The 16,361-nt window shown below is 40.3% G+C and overlaps 1 protein-coding gene across 3 annotated transcripts in view; it reads right to left on the bottom strand.

Annotated features, from left to right (window-relative positions):
- Positions 1-4,423: 4,423 nt before the first annotated feature.
- The window catches only part of LOC133632871 (tissue-type plasminogen activator-like), a 40,968-nt gene continuing 29,030 nt past the window's right edge, over positions 4,424-16,361 (bottom strand). For all 3 annotated transcript variants that reach the window (XM_062025644.1, XM_062025641.1, XM_062025642.1), the window contains exons 7-15: positions 15,212-15,303; positions 14,932-15,106; positions 14,761-14,846; positions 10,850-10,915; positions 10,583-10,787; positions 10,351-10,487; positions 8,643-8,783; positions 8,387-8,535; positions 4,424-5,254 (exon numbers count right to left, since the gene is read on the bottom strand). In XM_062025644.1, coding sequence (XP_061881628.1) covers positions 5,087-5,254; positions 8,387-8,535; positions 8,643-8,783; positions 10,351-10,487; positions 10,583-10,787; positions 10,850-10,915; positions 14,761-14,846; positions 14,932-15,106; positions 15,212-15,303 — 1,219 coding nt within the window. In that variant the 3' untranslated portion in view covers positions 4,424-5,086. The remainder of the gene's footprint in view (positions 5,255-8,386; positions 8,536-8,642; positions 8,784-10,350; positions 10,488-10,582; positions 10,788-10,849; positions 10,916-14,760; positions 14,847-14,931; positions 15,107-15,211; positions 15,304-16,361) is intronic.

Raw genomic sequence — 16,361 nt, 5'->3', positions numbered from 1 at the left:
GTCATGAAACAAGTAACATGAACTATGGTATGAACAGAGCATGAAAAGCACATCAACAGAGCAATGTCGCCAGGCCGACTAACTGGCAACGACAGGCTTAAATAGTCTCTTTGATTAGAGCCAGGTGCGTGTGTCAAATGAGGCAGGTGAAACCAATGAGTCGCCATGGGACCAACAAGGGAGCGCAAACAGGAACTAATTGAGTCTTAAACAGAAAATAACAAAAAACATGATCCAGACCACAGATCATGACAATAATATGTTTAAATTTAAATATACATTTTGGGCTTCCAGTTCATAAATTACAATAAAACGTGCTTTTATTTTGTTGAAATATAAATTTGCGGCCGTATTTGATGCAATCAGCTGTATACATTCTTGTAGTGTTTAGTGACGAGCGTTTAATCTCTGCGACCCGACCTGTCTACATGCAAGAGCATCCCCTGCTGGCCCCACTATGGACTGGACTCTCACATTATTAGTTGGAGGTCCCCACATCTGCGGTCCCTTCCAGGGTTTCAAGTTGAACCCATTGGGATGAGTTTTTTCTTGCCGTGATGTGGGATCTGAGCCGAGGATGCAAACTTTGATCGACTTGGAATGATGTTCTGCTCTTACAGAATTGCATTATTTTAGTTTTACTGAGATTCAAAAATAGTCTGTTTTTTTCAAACCATCTCTTAAATGTATTGATGTATTCTGCTATCATTTGTATTAGCTTTTGTGTGTTCTGTCCGAAACAAAAGGAAGATGCTGTGTTGTGTGTTTACCTGGCACAAGACCCCTGAATCGGTGACTCCCCACTGTTGACGGAAAAACCTTCACTTCCCATACTTTTCTTTTTTCCGGGTTGTGGGGATAGCGATGTAAAAGCTTTCCATATTTCAGGGCATTTTTACACGTCAATAAACTAACAAGGAAGCACCGCAAACACATAACATTAGCTCAGGCCTGGCCCTAACCAATCTGGCGCCCTAGGCAAGATTTTAGGTGGCGCCCCCCCACATCGGCAGTGAATTGTATATACTCACAATAAACCGAATAGCTTTGTCTTTGACCTTTTTTTTTACTTAAAGAAAGCAAATTAACATATTATATGAGAATTTTATGTTATGATTATCTTTAACCGAATCACAGCAGTGCTCAAATTAAAAAAACAGCATTCCCTCTCATGTGATATTGTTTAATTAACATTAATGATGTGCACTTTAACAACTAGGCTTACAACTATACCTAATATATAAAGGGGTGGAAAGGTGACTATTACCTGCAGGGCAAACATTAGCTAACCAGAAGGCAATAACAATGTAAACAAAAAACACCTGCTTAAAAGATCTAATGCAAAGGTCCCTGAGGAATGTAAGGTGGGAGTACTGTAATTACCTAACGTTACATTATTATTTTCCATAACAATTTAGTTCCCTCCACAATATTAACCCGACGTTAAAACAGAACTAGCTATTTATTGATTAGCAATTGCCGAATCATGTAACATTAGCTTAATGCTAAAAAGCCAGGTTACTATCACAGACAAATAATTTCATGTAGGCTAACGTTACCTACCTGCTACCTCTGTCTTTTTCTCGTTACTCCTCTTCTTTTCTCTTTTTTCTTCCCTGGGCACCTGACAGTTTTGGCCGTTTTGACATCTTGTGTTGATTTTTTTGATGTGGTGACGTCCAAAAAGAGTCATGATACGGGAAGGGAGGGGGCGCACCGTGCGAGGGGGGGGGGGGGGGGGGGGGGGCGGGGGGGGGGGGGGGGGCGTATGTTGTAACAAATAATATTTCTATTAAATAGGCTTTACTTTGCATTTTAATTAACAAGGGATTCTTTTTTTGTATTTAGAAATAATAGTACCAACTTTTTTTTTTTCTCCAACATTTGTGGCACTGGCGTGGCGCCCCCTGATGGACGGCGCCCTTAGCATTTGCCTATACGGCCTATGCCACGGGCCGGCCCTGCATTAGCTCAAAGTTAGCAGTTATGGTGCCATGTTGTCACATACTGTAAGTGTCTTAGGATCAATCATTGGGGAGATCGCCCGAAACTGGGTTGGCCGTACTTTCTCTATACATGACTGAGAGATACGTGTGGACTACAAGTTGATGCCCGTTCAATAAATGATGCTAGCAAGTAGCCGTAAGCATGCAACACCAAAACTCTGATGTTTCATTGAGCATATAGAACAGGGGTCCCCAAACTACGGCCTGCAGGCCAGATACGTCAAAAAAAAAAAGACGTTTAAAAAAAAAAAAAAGTTGTATTTATAACTATTAGTTTTTAAAGGCCTACTGAAACCCACAACTACCGACCACGCAGTCTGATAGTTTATATATCAATGATGAAATCGTAACATTGCATACATGCCAATACGGCTGGGTTAGATTAGTAAAGTGCAATTTTAAATTTCCCGCGAAATATTGTGCTGAAAACGTCTCGGTATGATGACGTTTGCGCGTGACATCACGGATTGTGCGGACATATTGGGACACCATTGTGGCCAGCTATTAAGTCGTCTGTTTTCATCGCAAAATTCCACAATATTCTGGACATCTGTGTTGGTGAATCTTTTGCAATTTTTTTAATGAACAATGAAGACAGCAAAGAAGAAAGTTGTAGGTGGGATCGGTGTATTAGCGGCTGGCTGCAGCAACACAACAAGGAGGACTTTGAGTTGGATAGCAGACACGCTACCGTGGGTACAGCTTTGGCTTCCAAACATTTGATCGCTTGCTCGTACGTGCGTGCCGCTATGTGCATGTCACGTACGTAACTTTGGGGAAATATATGTGCTGTATGAACTTTACGGAGTACTTTGGGCTTTGGGATTGAGTGTGTTTGATTTGTATTGGTGGGTTATATGGACGGGAGGGGGGAGATGTTTGTTATGATGATTAATTTGAGGCATATTAAATATAAGCCTGGTTGTGTTGTGGCTAATAGAGTATATATATGTCTTGTGTTTATTTACTGTTTTAGACATTCCCAGCTGAATATCAGGTCCCACCCGCCTCTCACAGCATCTTCCCTATCTGAATCGCTTCTACTGCCCTCTAATCCTTCATTCTCACTTCCCTCATCCACAAATCTTTCATCCTCGCTCAAATTAATGGGGTAATCGTCGCTTTCTCGGTCCAAATCGCTCTCGCTGCTGCTGGCCATGATTGTAAACAATGTGCAGATGTGAGGCGCTCCACAGCCTGTGACGTCACGCTACTTCCGGTACAGGCAAGGCTTTTTTATCAGCGACCAAAAGTTGCAAACTTTATCGTCGATGTTCTCTTCTAAATCCTTTCAGCAAAAATATGGCAATATCGCGAAATTATCAAGTATGACACATAGAATGGACCTGCTATCCCCGTTTAAATAAGAACATGTCATTTCAGTAGGCCTTTAACTCTGTCCTTTCTCGCCCATCCATCAATCCATTTTCTACCACTTGTTACTGGGTCTCCAAGCCGCTCAGGCAAGTCATATTGTCTAAAAATGCATTTTCCCATCGATAACGTGACGTCACTTGGCAAATGCACACTCTTTCAGTCAATTAGTGCATGAAATACATTTTTTCAAAATCGTTAGAAAAACCTAAAATAGACTCTGAGTGTAGAGTTTTTTAACATTTAGTGGACGTATGACTTTTTTTTGTTCAATGTAAGGAAAAGGCAGTTTGTCTAATCTGCAATGAGACAGATTATATATATATATATATATATATATAGCCCGGCCCCTGGCCAAATTTTTTCAACCCAATGCACCCCCGGGTCAAAAATTTGGGGACCCCTGATATAGAACATTACACAAGCTGCTCAAAAATCTGTCAAAACGTTTTAGTACGACTTTGGTGAGCGAAGAAGCCGCACCGCTTGATAAATTGTTGGGGTATTACAGCTACCATAGTCAGACGTACTGTGCTTCAACATACGTGTATTAATGTATTTGGACCCCAACATGGCACCTACTAGGAGACATATTATTTGGTGTTTGTTTTGCAATACTACACATAACCAACTTTTGTTACCTCTTAGTCCTTGCTGATGTGTATTGGGGATCTGCATAAGTCCTGAAAATTTGCACGCGTCCGCCATTGTAGTCTGCCCCGTAGTCAATAAGCTGCTTTTTGTTCTCTCTTTCATGTTGTTGTGGGGTATTCATCCTCGGCTGTTGCCATTTCTAATACAAAGTAGCATACAGTTCACTTATATCACTCACTATGGAAGCTCTAAAAACAACTGGAACAATAAAGATGACGGGGAAAGGAGGCTGTCGAAGTGTGCACGTAAATATGATTGCCTACAAAACGGCGCATCCAGAAGAGGCGGTAGGAAAGCGGCTTCATGTGCCTTAAAATCCTGTGTGCCCTATGGTCCGAAAAATATAGTATATACTGTAAATAAAAGAAAAAAGACAAACTTTAACTCCAAATAATATTTATTGTATTTTACCACATAAGATTATATGACAATAAACTATTTACAACACAAGTACGTCTCTATGAAATACACATAAATATTAAATTAGTACGAAACGTTGTAAAACCATGTTCCCTGGGAAATACAAACGATTTATAGTTAAGAGATAAACTGTGCAGCCAAAAAATAAAATAAAAAAGCAGGTAAGTAAAATATTAAAGGCAATTTACAGACAATACATGACGCCTGATGTACTTGCTGGGTTCAACCCAGGGGTCGGGGGGAGTGTTATGTTCCAAAAAGAGAGGACAAAGGTATCTTTCCTTAACTGAAAATAGTCCAAATCTGAACCAGCAGATTAGTTTTGAAGTATTTTTGAGGCATAAGTCTGTACTGTAACTGCTGTCCACCTCTGTAACCTCAGAATCCCCCATAGGGGTGATGGCCAGCACTGGAGGGCGACAAATAAACACGTCTCCGCGTGAAAAGACAAAACATTGGCGATGAACAGGAAAGAGGAAATATTCTGTCCATTCACACAGGAAGTGAAGAAGCTTCTGAGTGGTAAATCTCATGACTTTCTCGGTCCCGTTAACCCTATGAAAAAGTAGTTTTGCCGGTTTTAAACCTCCACCAGTTTGACTTAGATCATAAACATACTGCACATTCGTTTCTCAGATCGGGTTGGCCTTGATCTTGTTTCGTATCCAGTCGATGTAACGGGTGACACGTGTGTAGACGCCAGGCTTATCTCTCTGGCCGCAGCCGTCACCCCAGCTGATGACGCCCATGAGAGTCATCTTGTTGTTGTTGCGACAGACGAGTGGACCGCCGGAGTCTCCCTGGAGGGGTGTGGTAAAGGGACAGGCTTACCAAGAAGTCGTTATGAATGAGCACAGCATCATTTGAACATTGACAACTTTAGGTACTCCTGCGCAAAGTAATACACTATTTTTTATTGAAAGGGCTAATACAGGGTTGTCAAACTCATTTTAGATCGGGGGCCACGTGGAGAAAAATCTACTGTGGTAAAATCACGATAAAGTAAAAATAAAGACAACTTCAGATTGTTTTCTTTGTTTAAAATTAAAACAAGCACATTCTGAAAATGTGCAAATCATAAAGTTGTTGGTTTTTTTTACACTTACACGTTGCGGTTAATAGTGTTCTATCTTTATTTGTCGTTATTTATACTTTCTGAATAAATTATGTAATGTTCATAGAGTGTCCGCCCTGAAATCGGTCGGTCGTGAGAATTTTTATAGTCATACCAAAGACTATAAAAATGCCTCCCTGCTTGACACTCAGCCTATCATGCCCACATAACATCATTTGATTAGGTTTTTTTGTTGTTGTTGTTTTTTTGTTTGAGGACGACGTGGCTCGGTTGGGAGAGCGGCCGTCCCAGCAACCTGAGTGTTCCTGGTTCGATCCCCAGCTTCCACCATCCTCGTTGTGTCCTTTGGCAAGACACTTCACCCTTGCTCCTGGCGGGTCGTGGTTCGGTCCTTGCATGGCAGCTCCCGCCATCAATGTGTGAATGTGTGTATGAATGGGATGAATGTGGAAATAGTGTCAAAAGGCTTTGAGTACCTTGAAGGTAGAAAAGCACTATACAAGTATAACCCATTTAGGGTTTTTTTTTGTTTTACTTTGTCTTTCTTAAATTTCCACTTTTGGTAGCAATAACAACTGGTATGTTGTAATTGTATATGTTTTAGCTGCTGGGCATTTGTTTGATGACTGCTGTATTGATCAGCATTATCTAAAAATTAGCATCAAAGCTCATCCTCTGTTGTTTGCTAACTTGCTAACAGCTTATAATTTTTTTCCAGCGGGTATGTGTGTGAGTGACAGGAAAAAAGCTCAAACTTGCTTGGGGAGAAGTCATCTAGTGCCACCGGCTGGTCTGTGCATACACTACAGTATTAATCGTGCCAATATAAGGGGGTTTATAATGTATTATTTATAATTTATAATTTATAATGTATATTTTCTGCTGGATCTACTCTTTATTTTTTGTTCCCCTTTTTTGCTGCAGCTGTTACATATACTGTAATATTGTACATGGTAATTGGGATTTGTTATATATTGTATATATTGATGTAATATGCGATGAGGTGGCGACTTGTCCAGGGTGTTCCCCGCCTTCCGCCCGAATGCAGCTGAGATAGGCTCCAGCACTCCCCGCGACCCCGAAAGGGACGGGCGGTAGAAAATGGCTGGATGGATGGATAATATAATATAATCATATAGTATATCAGTATATATTATATACTGTATATATAATATGTAAATATTACATATATGTTCAATTTTATTTTGCTACGATTGTACATTTTTAGTCTACTTTATACCTTTTGTTTTTGCCCTCTTTTTGTGCCCTTGTGTGCACGATCCTTTCCATCCTTATCCTTTCCATCATTTGTAACTGAGCTACTGTGTGGAACAACTTCCCTCGTGGATCATTAAAGTTTGTCTAAGTCTAAGTCTAAGTCCAAGTCTAAGACCTGTCTTTTTTTTAGACTTATTTTAAGGCAGGGGTGTCAAACTCATTTTAGATCGGGGGCCACGTGGAGAAAAATCTACCCCCAAGTGGGCCGGACTGATAAAATCACGGCACGATAACTTAAAAATAAAGACAACTTCAGATTATTTTCTTTGTTTAAAAATAGAACAAGCACATTCTGAAATTGTACAAATCATGTTGTTGTTGTTTTTTACACCTACATGTTGCGATTAATAGTATTCTATCTTTATTTGTCGTTATTTCTATTTTCTGATCAAATTATGGGATAATGTTCATCAGTCAACTCATTGGTGTTAATTTTCAATCTATCAAGATAAAGAAATTATATCAAAATAAAATTAGTGAAGTGAATTATATTTATGTAGCACTTTTTCTGTAGTGACTCAAAGCGCTTTACATAGTGAAAAATAAATATCTAAGTTCCATTTAAAGCAGTGTGGGTGGCACTGGGAGCAGGTGGGTAAAGTGTCTTGCCCAAGGACACAACGGCAGTGAGTAGGATGGCGGAAGCGGGGATCGAACCTGGAACCCTCAACTTGTTGGCACTGCCACTCTATCAACTGAGCTATACCGCCCCAATGCTAGGTTGTGACGTTGATTTGACCATTGAATTTTGGTCATATTCCCAACTAACAAGGTGGATCCAACGTTAGACATCAACGTTGTCTCAATTTACAAATACAACTATTTTGGCAATGTTGTTTCAAAGTGACTTTTAAAGGACATGTATGTATAATCAACGTTGTTTCAAAGTGACTTTTTAAAGGACATGTACGTTGTTTCAAAGTGACTTTTAAAGGACATGTATGTATAATCAACGTTGTTTCAAAGTGACTTTTAAAGGACATGTACGTATAATCAACGTTGTTTCAAAGTGACTTTTAAAGGACATGTACGTATAATCAACGTTGTTTCAAAGTGACTTTTAAAGGACATGTACGTCTAATCAACATTGTTTCCAAAGTGACTTTTAAAGGACATGTACGTATAATCAACATTAATTTAAAGGACAGAAAATTACAGTATGTTATTTACGTAGTTTGATAATTTTTCTCGACTGATGTACTAACATCTTGTGGTTTATTTTGTACATATGTAGCATCATCTACAAAGATACAAAGAATTGCTGTTGCGACATCCAGTGGACACATTTAGAACAGCTGTTTCTCATCCTGCAGGCCTGATCCGGCCCTCGGGCCGTACGTTTGAGACCCCTGTTTTAAGGGGAAAAAAATACTGTCTGGTATGCAGGGTGAATACAGTAAGTATGTTTTGCTTAATGCTAACCTAACTAACTACAATTAAAATATACTGTATTTCAACTTGCTTATTGTATTTTATTATTGTGGTTGCTGTGGTACTACACCACGTTACGTTGACATAATGCTCTGAGTATGATGCCCTTCGCTGCAAACTACAACACGGTGAAAAAACATACTCTCACCTTGCAGGCATCATCTAAGCCTCGGGTGTCGCCCGCACAAAGCATGTTGGCGGTCACCGGACGTCCGGACAGCACATCAGGGATGCAACGTTCTCTGGGCCACAGGCGAACAAAACCTCTCTTGACACGCTCCGAGTAATGAGCAGCAACTGTGGATAAGAAAGTTCAAGCGAATGATCATTATCATCCCCTTTAAATGGGGGAACTATGCTGTTTAAGTCGAGTGACAGCATTCAGGGAGAGGTGTTTGGCGTACACTCTGAGTCTTTTCCATAGCCTGAGATCTCACACTCGGTCCAGTCCGGAAGCACCAGGCCGGCTTCGGGGAGACACGCAGGACGAACCTCTGCAGAGTGTATGGCACAGAAGCCAATGTCTGACTTCAGCTTTAACAGAGCTAGGGAGGATCGTAGGGAACAAAGTCAGGTTGGTGCTCCATTGTTTTATTCATTTTGCCAAAAATGTGTTTAGAGCAGGGTGGCATGTTTCAATGTGTATTATTGTATTTCCTTAAAAAATGGTCTGTGCTCTTACCAACGATATGTCTCAATTAGTTGCCAGTTGAAGAAATAAATGCCTTACCTCAAATAAAATCCCATTTTTTTCAAGAGTAAAGAAAATACCAGGTATTGCCACTAGATGGCTGTATTTACCTTCACTAAGAGACCACCATGTGTACAGAAGGGATTCATAGGGCCCCATTCCTGGGTGGGTCTCGTGTGAGTGAAAGTGGGGTTAACCATTCTGCAATGCAGTCTGCGGAAAATGTTGCAAAGCGGCACTCTACATAGCAACTGGCAGTGTGGTCAAAGTTGGAATTGCCACAAAACATATTTTCAATCAATCAACCAAAGCTTACTTATATAGCCCTAAATCACAAGTGTCTTAAAGGGCTGCACAAGCCACAACGACATCGGCTCAGATCCCACATCAGGGCAAGAAAAAACTCAACCCAATGGGATGACAATGAGAAACCTTGGAGGGGACCGCAGATGTGGGGGTAGATAGATAGTAGATAGTGCACCCCTGACCCAATTCATCACGTTTCATGTGTCAGGTAAACCGAATGGGGCCCTATGAATCCCCTGCCTACCGTAGATGCGATGGCATTGCCGTGTTAACAAAATGGAGATTGTTTTATTAAAATACAATAAGGTTTAATCATCATAGACACTGTTTTAAAATACAGTTATTATGCTATTGTTTGAGTGTGTGTACAGCAGTACTTATTAGTTCTGTTAAATGTGTTAATAATGCAATTACTCTATATTAAAATCTCCTTTAGGGGTCTTAATTTACAGGCAAAAGTTTTGTACTTGAAAAAATAAACTTTGAAACTGAAAAAAAAAAAAGTTTTGATTTTGAATTTTGAAAAATACATCAGTGTATTGAAAATAAAACTGAACACATTTTGTTTTCGGGTTGAAGATGATTATGATTTACTCTGGTAATTATTTTGAATAAATTATTTATTCAACATTTTCACTCCTATTTGTCTCAATATTTGAGTATCTGTTTTTTTTTCAGAACCATTTTTTTTCCCAGTTAAAGTAGGTTTTTTTTTGTTTGCAATTTTTCCTGAATTTTGAATGCCATCAACTGAGAAGGGCATATATGAAATAAATTGAAAAAAGAATTGTCAGAGTGAATCCTAATTATATTCAACAAGTAAAAATTGTGTGCACTTATTTGTGTTTTAAATACACTTGTTTTTCAACATTCAACATCAAACATGTATTTTCTGTTTCAAAAGGTACACAACTTTGGGCCCTAAATTAGCTCTAAACTACCAAACCAATGAATCTAGTACATATGCATGTAAGGTAATCCTAAATGGTGACTAACATATATTTTGTTTACAATTCAGTCATGCATGGCCGCCAAACTGATGACAAACATGCATAAAAAGGAAAGAGGTCCGTAAAGAATGCCAACTTTCCTACAATAAGGCAAAAGGCACTCACCTATGTCGTTATCAAACGTCTCATTGTCAAATTTCTCATGGATCCAGTACTTTTCAACCTTAAAAATCTGCTCACTGCTGGAATTCTGTTTGCGGAACGTTCTGCCCAGAATCACCTCTAACTTTGAGGGTTTATCCCTGAAAGACAACACAAAGCATGTGACTTTAATGTGCTGTTTGGTCGCCATGTTTGAATGGCTCATATGTCGGTATGCATCTGAGATGATTCTTACGAGGCTTCGAAGCAGTGTGCAGCCGACAGGACCCAGCAAGAATCGATTAGAACCCCACCGCACCTGTGGAAGTGCTGGCGCAGGCGAGGCTGGTAAACATTAATGGCGACCTGCCAGGGCTGCTCCGTGATGTCGCTCTGTTTGCCCCCGAACATGCGGAAGGCAGGCTGGGTGAGGGTGTTGTCTAATCGCTGGCCGCACGTTGCTATGAGGAGATTGTAAACATATTGTGAGATGATGCTTCATGATGTCATGATGATGTCATACCTCTGTTGTCATTGTTGGTTGTGGGGCCTCGAGGGCCCAGAGGGTTGATGGTGGGTGGATGCCTCACTGAAAGAACAGCATGGTTAAACTCATTGACTCAAGAATCAAAAATCATACATTTGTTGAGCTCCTTTGACAATACCAGAACCAGTGTTGTAATTTTGTCAAGGAGCAAACTGCTCAGTCAACATTAATATCATTCGACAAGTGTAAAAACACATGAATTTCATACGCATGAGGCAGATAAAGCTGCTAGATCAGGGGTCACCAACCTTTTTGAAACCAAGAGCTACTTCTTGGCTACTGATTAATGCGAAGGGCTACCAGTTTGATACACACTTAAATAAATTGCCAGAAATAGCCAATTTGCTCAATTTACCTTTAACTCTGTTATTATTAATAATTAATGATATTTATCTTTGTGGAAACACTGATCATCTTAATGATTTCTCACAATAAATATATATAGAAACAGATAAATATCAATATGCAACACTTTATTTTTATATTTTCTCTAAGTGCACATTTTTCAAATTGAACATTTTCAAATGATCACTTCTAAGACAGTCTTGTGAAATCACAATATCCCATTTTAACTAACTAGCCACTAACATTTTTTAACAAATCATGAATTATTTTGCACCATGTTTGTACAAATAATAACTCATGTAAAATACAAAAGTCAACTCTCAAATTTTTAAATAAATCATGTCACACTTTGAACTGGACACCAAATCTGTTATCTGTTTCTTTGTCAGTTAGTGAAGACCAAGTCTTTCAAATATTTTCTTGGATTTCCAAATTCTATTTGAGTTTTGTCTCTCTTAGAATTAAAAATGTTGAGCAAAGCGAGACCAGCTTGCTAGTAAATAAATAACATTTAAAAAATAGAGGCAGCTTACTGGTAAGTGCTGCTATTTGAGCTATTTTTAGAACAGGCCAGCGGGCTACTCATCTGGTCCTTACGGGCTACCTGGTGCCCGCGGGCACCGCGTTGGTGACCCCTGTGCTAGATGCTGACCACTTAAGATACTATAATGCAGTCACTCCCATCTTGTGGAGTAAATACAAGTTAAGTTAAGTAAAGTACCCATGATTGTCACACACAGACTAGGTGGGGCGAAATTATTCTCTGCATTTGACCCATCACCCTTGATCACCCCCTGGGAGGTGAGGGGAGCAGTGAGCAGCAGCGGTGGCCGCGCCCGGGAATCATTTTTGGTGATTTAACCCCCAATTCCAAGCCTTGATGCTGAGTGCCAAGCAGGGAGGTAATGGGTCCCATTTTTATAGTCTTTGGTATGACTCGGCCGGGGTTTGAACTCACGACCATCAATAAGTTTCCTATAGTCGCAGCAGTTATTATTAGAGCAGGTTTCTAATTATGCATCCCATAGCAAGTCTATTCTCATAAAGCAAGAACAACATTTCTAGATGTATTTCTTTTAATTGACAGTCTCCCATTGTGTGCTGATTTAACACTATATACTCTCCACTTTTTCCAAATGTTATGTTACAACCTTATTCCAAAATTGAATATATTCATATTTGTCCTCAAAATTCTACACACAATACCCCATAATGACAACGTGAAAAACACTGTTTTTTTTGTTTTTTTTTTACAATTTTTGGCATATTTATCAAAAGTAAAAACTAAGAAATCACATGTACATAAGTATTCACAGCTTTTGCCATGAAGCTTAAACGTGAGCTCAGGTGCATCCTGTTTCAACTGATCATCCTTGAGACGTTTGCTATAGCTTTATTGGAGTCCACCTGTGAAGTCGAAATAATTGTCTGTAGACCTCCGAGACAGGATCGTCTCGAGGCACAAATCTGGGGAAGGGTACAGAAAAATATCTGCTGCCTTGAAGTTCCCAATGAGCACAGTGGCCTCTATCATCCGTAAATGGAAGAAGATTGGAACCACCCGGACTCTTCTGAGAGAGCATCTAAATTTAGCAATCCGGGGGGGAAGGGCCTTAATCAGGGAAATAACCAAGGACCCTATTGTCACTCTGTCAGAGCTACAGCATTCCTCTGTGGAGAGAGGAGAACCTTCCAGAAGGAAAACCATCTCTGCAGTAATCGAACAATTAAACCTGTATGGTAGAGTGGCCAGACGGAAGCCATTCCTTTGTAAAAGTTTGCCAAGATGCACCTGAAAGACTCCCAGACCATGATAAAAAAAATAATTCTGATCTGATGAGACAAAGATTGAACCCTTTGGCGTGAATGCTAAGTGTCATGTTCAGAGGAAACCAGGCAGCGCTCATCGCCAGTCCAATATCATCCCTACAGTGAAGCATTGTGGTGGCAGCATCATGCTGTGGGGTCGTTTCTCAGTGTCAGGAACATGGGAGACTAGTCAGGACAGAGGGAACGATGAATGCATTCAATATTATGCTTACTGAATTTTGAAAATCAGCATCCTCTGTAGGTGATGTTTGTTTTTGGTCTATGCTTTTGTCAGAGTTACGAATTTTAAAGAATTGGCCGTTTTATGCAAAATACACTGAAGTGAATTATATTTCTATAGCGCTTTTTCTCTAGTGACTCAAAGCGCTTTTACATAGTGAATCCCAATATCTAAGTTACATTTAAACCAGTGTGGGTGGCACTGGGAGCCGGTGGGTAAAGTGTCTTGCCCAAGGACACAACGGCAGTGACTAGGATGGCGGAAGCGGGGATCGAACCCGGAATCCTCAAGTTGCTGGCACGGCCACTCTACTAACCGAGCTACACCGCTCCTGCTGTGGATGCTGGCCTTCACAATGTTAAAATGTCAATGCAAAGATCTGCCAATGTTTTTACACTGTAGGTTCGTGTAGGTTCCTCGACACCACAGGAGCACTCTCGTGTTTTTAATTTGCTGCAAAATTGTGAAAGTCTCTCTCGGGGGCTTGGTCTGATGTCATTCCATGGCCAAATCAGACTAAAGGTTGTCCCTAAAGGGACTAAAGGTTCTACTCATGATACTTTCAAAAAAAGAATGCACACCTCAGTGGTTAAAACAGGTTTCCTTGTTACACGCATGCGCAATAGCACTAGATAACGCAACTTGATAAGAGTGCGCGGCTGGAGAGGACACCAGCACTAATTAGAGACCACGCACCTGGCGACTATAAGAGACTCGACATGTAATTGAATAGAAGTGTTACTTTAAACATTTACGGTATTCTATACATTTCTATAAATGCAAACAAATAACATTACTCTTTTGTTGAATAATTTTGCTGTTATTTCCTGTGAAGTTGCACATATTTATTTTCCAGAGTATTTTGAATATATCGTGTCGCAACTAGAGATGACATTTTTTGGGTGGGAGTTATTTTATACTTACTAATCATAACTATTTAGAGGAGTCAAACAGTGGCATAATAAAACAATATATGCTCTTGATGTGATCATGATTATATTTTAAATTTCACAGAACTGCGACTTGTCCAAGGTATACTCCGCCTACTGCCCAAATGCAGCTGAGATAGGCTCCAGCACCCCCCGCAACCTCGAAAGGGACAAGCGGTAGAACATGGATGGATGGATGGATTTCACAGAACTGAATATCTTTGTATTTTCTCCCCTACAAGTGAAGCTTGTAGGGGGAAGCTCTACAGGTAAGAGACTACGGTCCATCCAGACCCACACCTCCCGCCACCTGAACAGTTTTTTCCCCTCGGCCATCAGGCACATGAACAATAACAAGATCTGATAGCTCAGTTACAGCTCATGTTATTCTATTCTGTGTTATATGTGTTTTATGTTGCACGATTGCGCCAAGTAAAATTCCTAGTTTGTGAACCCGTTCTCAAACAATGGCAATAAAAATTCTTATGATTCTGATTCTGATAAGATCCAGGGAACTGTTACACATATGTAAAATTAGAGCACGGTCAACAAGGTCAACTCACTGCATTTGGGTACATCACAGAGCTCCCAGGTCAGCTGCATGTTCTTGTAGGTGTGACACCACGGACCTTCATCACCATCAGGATTCCTGTTTGGAAAAAGTTGTTGCAATTAGGAGATGTCTCGCGTTTCATATATGATTTTCTTTCATTGGGTGCATCCTGTGTTCATACCTGCAGTAGCTGTGGCTACCAAGCCCCACTTCGAGAGCATCAGACCTCCATGCATTGTTGTACTTGTGCATGATAGCCGGAGAGTCCCACGAGAGACAGTGGGCGCCACTTTTAGTGACGGATGCCGTGCCCCTGTAGGTCAGACCGATGCCCCTCTTGCATTCTTCGTACTTATCTGATCCAGATCACACAGAGAAGGTTAAAAACAATTGTGTTCCTATTTTTTGCCCCAAAATATCTGGTCATTACAATTTCAGTCAGCTAGGGTGTGAAGTTTTACCTTCTGGACATTTGGGCACAGAACAGAACTCCCAGGCAATTTGAGTGCCTTTATATGTGTAACACCAAGGAGCGCTGTCGTTGTCAGGGTTCCTGACAAAAAAGATAAGCTTTGAGTTATTCTTGTATGACAGGGCGGATTTTCCCCCTCGGCCGCCAGTTAAATAGCCCTGTTTTATGGCCTTTTAAACAATTGTAGTGACCGGAACTGAAAGGAGAACTATTTAGCATGATAAAAATGGATAGTATCCAGCTACAGTTTCTATTAAAACAATAGCTCAATTGACATGAATTACATGGAAAATATTTACCATATGTGTTTTGTGTAGTTTATTAATAAATATATTTAAAGATGACAAAATCAAAATATTTTTTTCTGTCCTTGGGCAAGACACTTCACCCTTGCTCCTGATGGCTGCTGGTTAGCGCCTTGCATGGCAGCTCCTGCCATCAGTGTGTGAATGTGTGTGTGAATGGGTGAATGTGGGAATACTGTCAAAGCGCTTTGAGTACCTTGAAGGTAGAAAAGCGCTATACAAGTATAACCCATAACCCATTTTATTTTCATGCAAATTCATCTTTGATTTTTTTTATTTGAATCCTATTTGTTTATTTATATTTTTCTATTTATATATGCTATACACACACATGCGCGCATGCACACACACACACACACACACACACACACACACACACACACACACACACACACACACACACACACACACACACACACACACACACACACACACACACACACACACAGAGACATCTAGTAAAATGTATGTATGTTTTACTGTATATATGTATATCTTGTAAAAATGTGTGTGTGTGTGTGTGATGAGATGGCGACTTGTCCAGGGTGTACCCCGCTTTCCGCCCGAATGCAGCTGAGATAGGCTCCAGCACCCCCCGCGAACCCGAAAGGGACAAGCGGTAGGAAATGGATGGATGGATGGATGGATGGATGTAAAAATGTCAATGTGTGTGTGTGTGTGTGTGTGTGTGTGTGCATATACAGTATATAGATCCCCCCCATGCATACGTCAGGCATATGAATTTTGGTATTAACGTTCTTGTAGTATTCACACCTGTATTTGCCCCCATGTAAAAATGTAAACAGTCCTTTCTTGACCAAAACCTCATTTTCA

The sequence above is a fragment of the Entelurus aequoreus genome, linkage group LG17 (assembly GCF_033978785.1).
Source record: "Entelurus aequoreus isolate RoL-2023_Sb linkage group LG17, RoL_Eaeq_v1.1, whole genome shotgun sequence".
In the NCBI taxonomy this organism is placed as follows: Eukaryota; Metazoa; Chordata; class Actinopteri; order Syngnathiformes; family Syngnathidae; genus Entelurus; species Entelurus aequoreus.
This window is presented reverse-complemented; position numbering and strand designations above follow the sequence as displayed.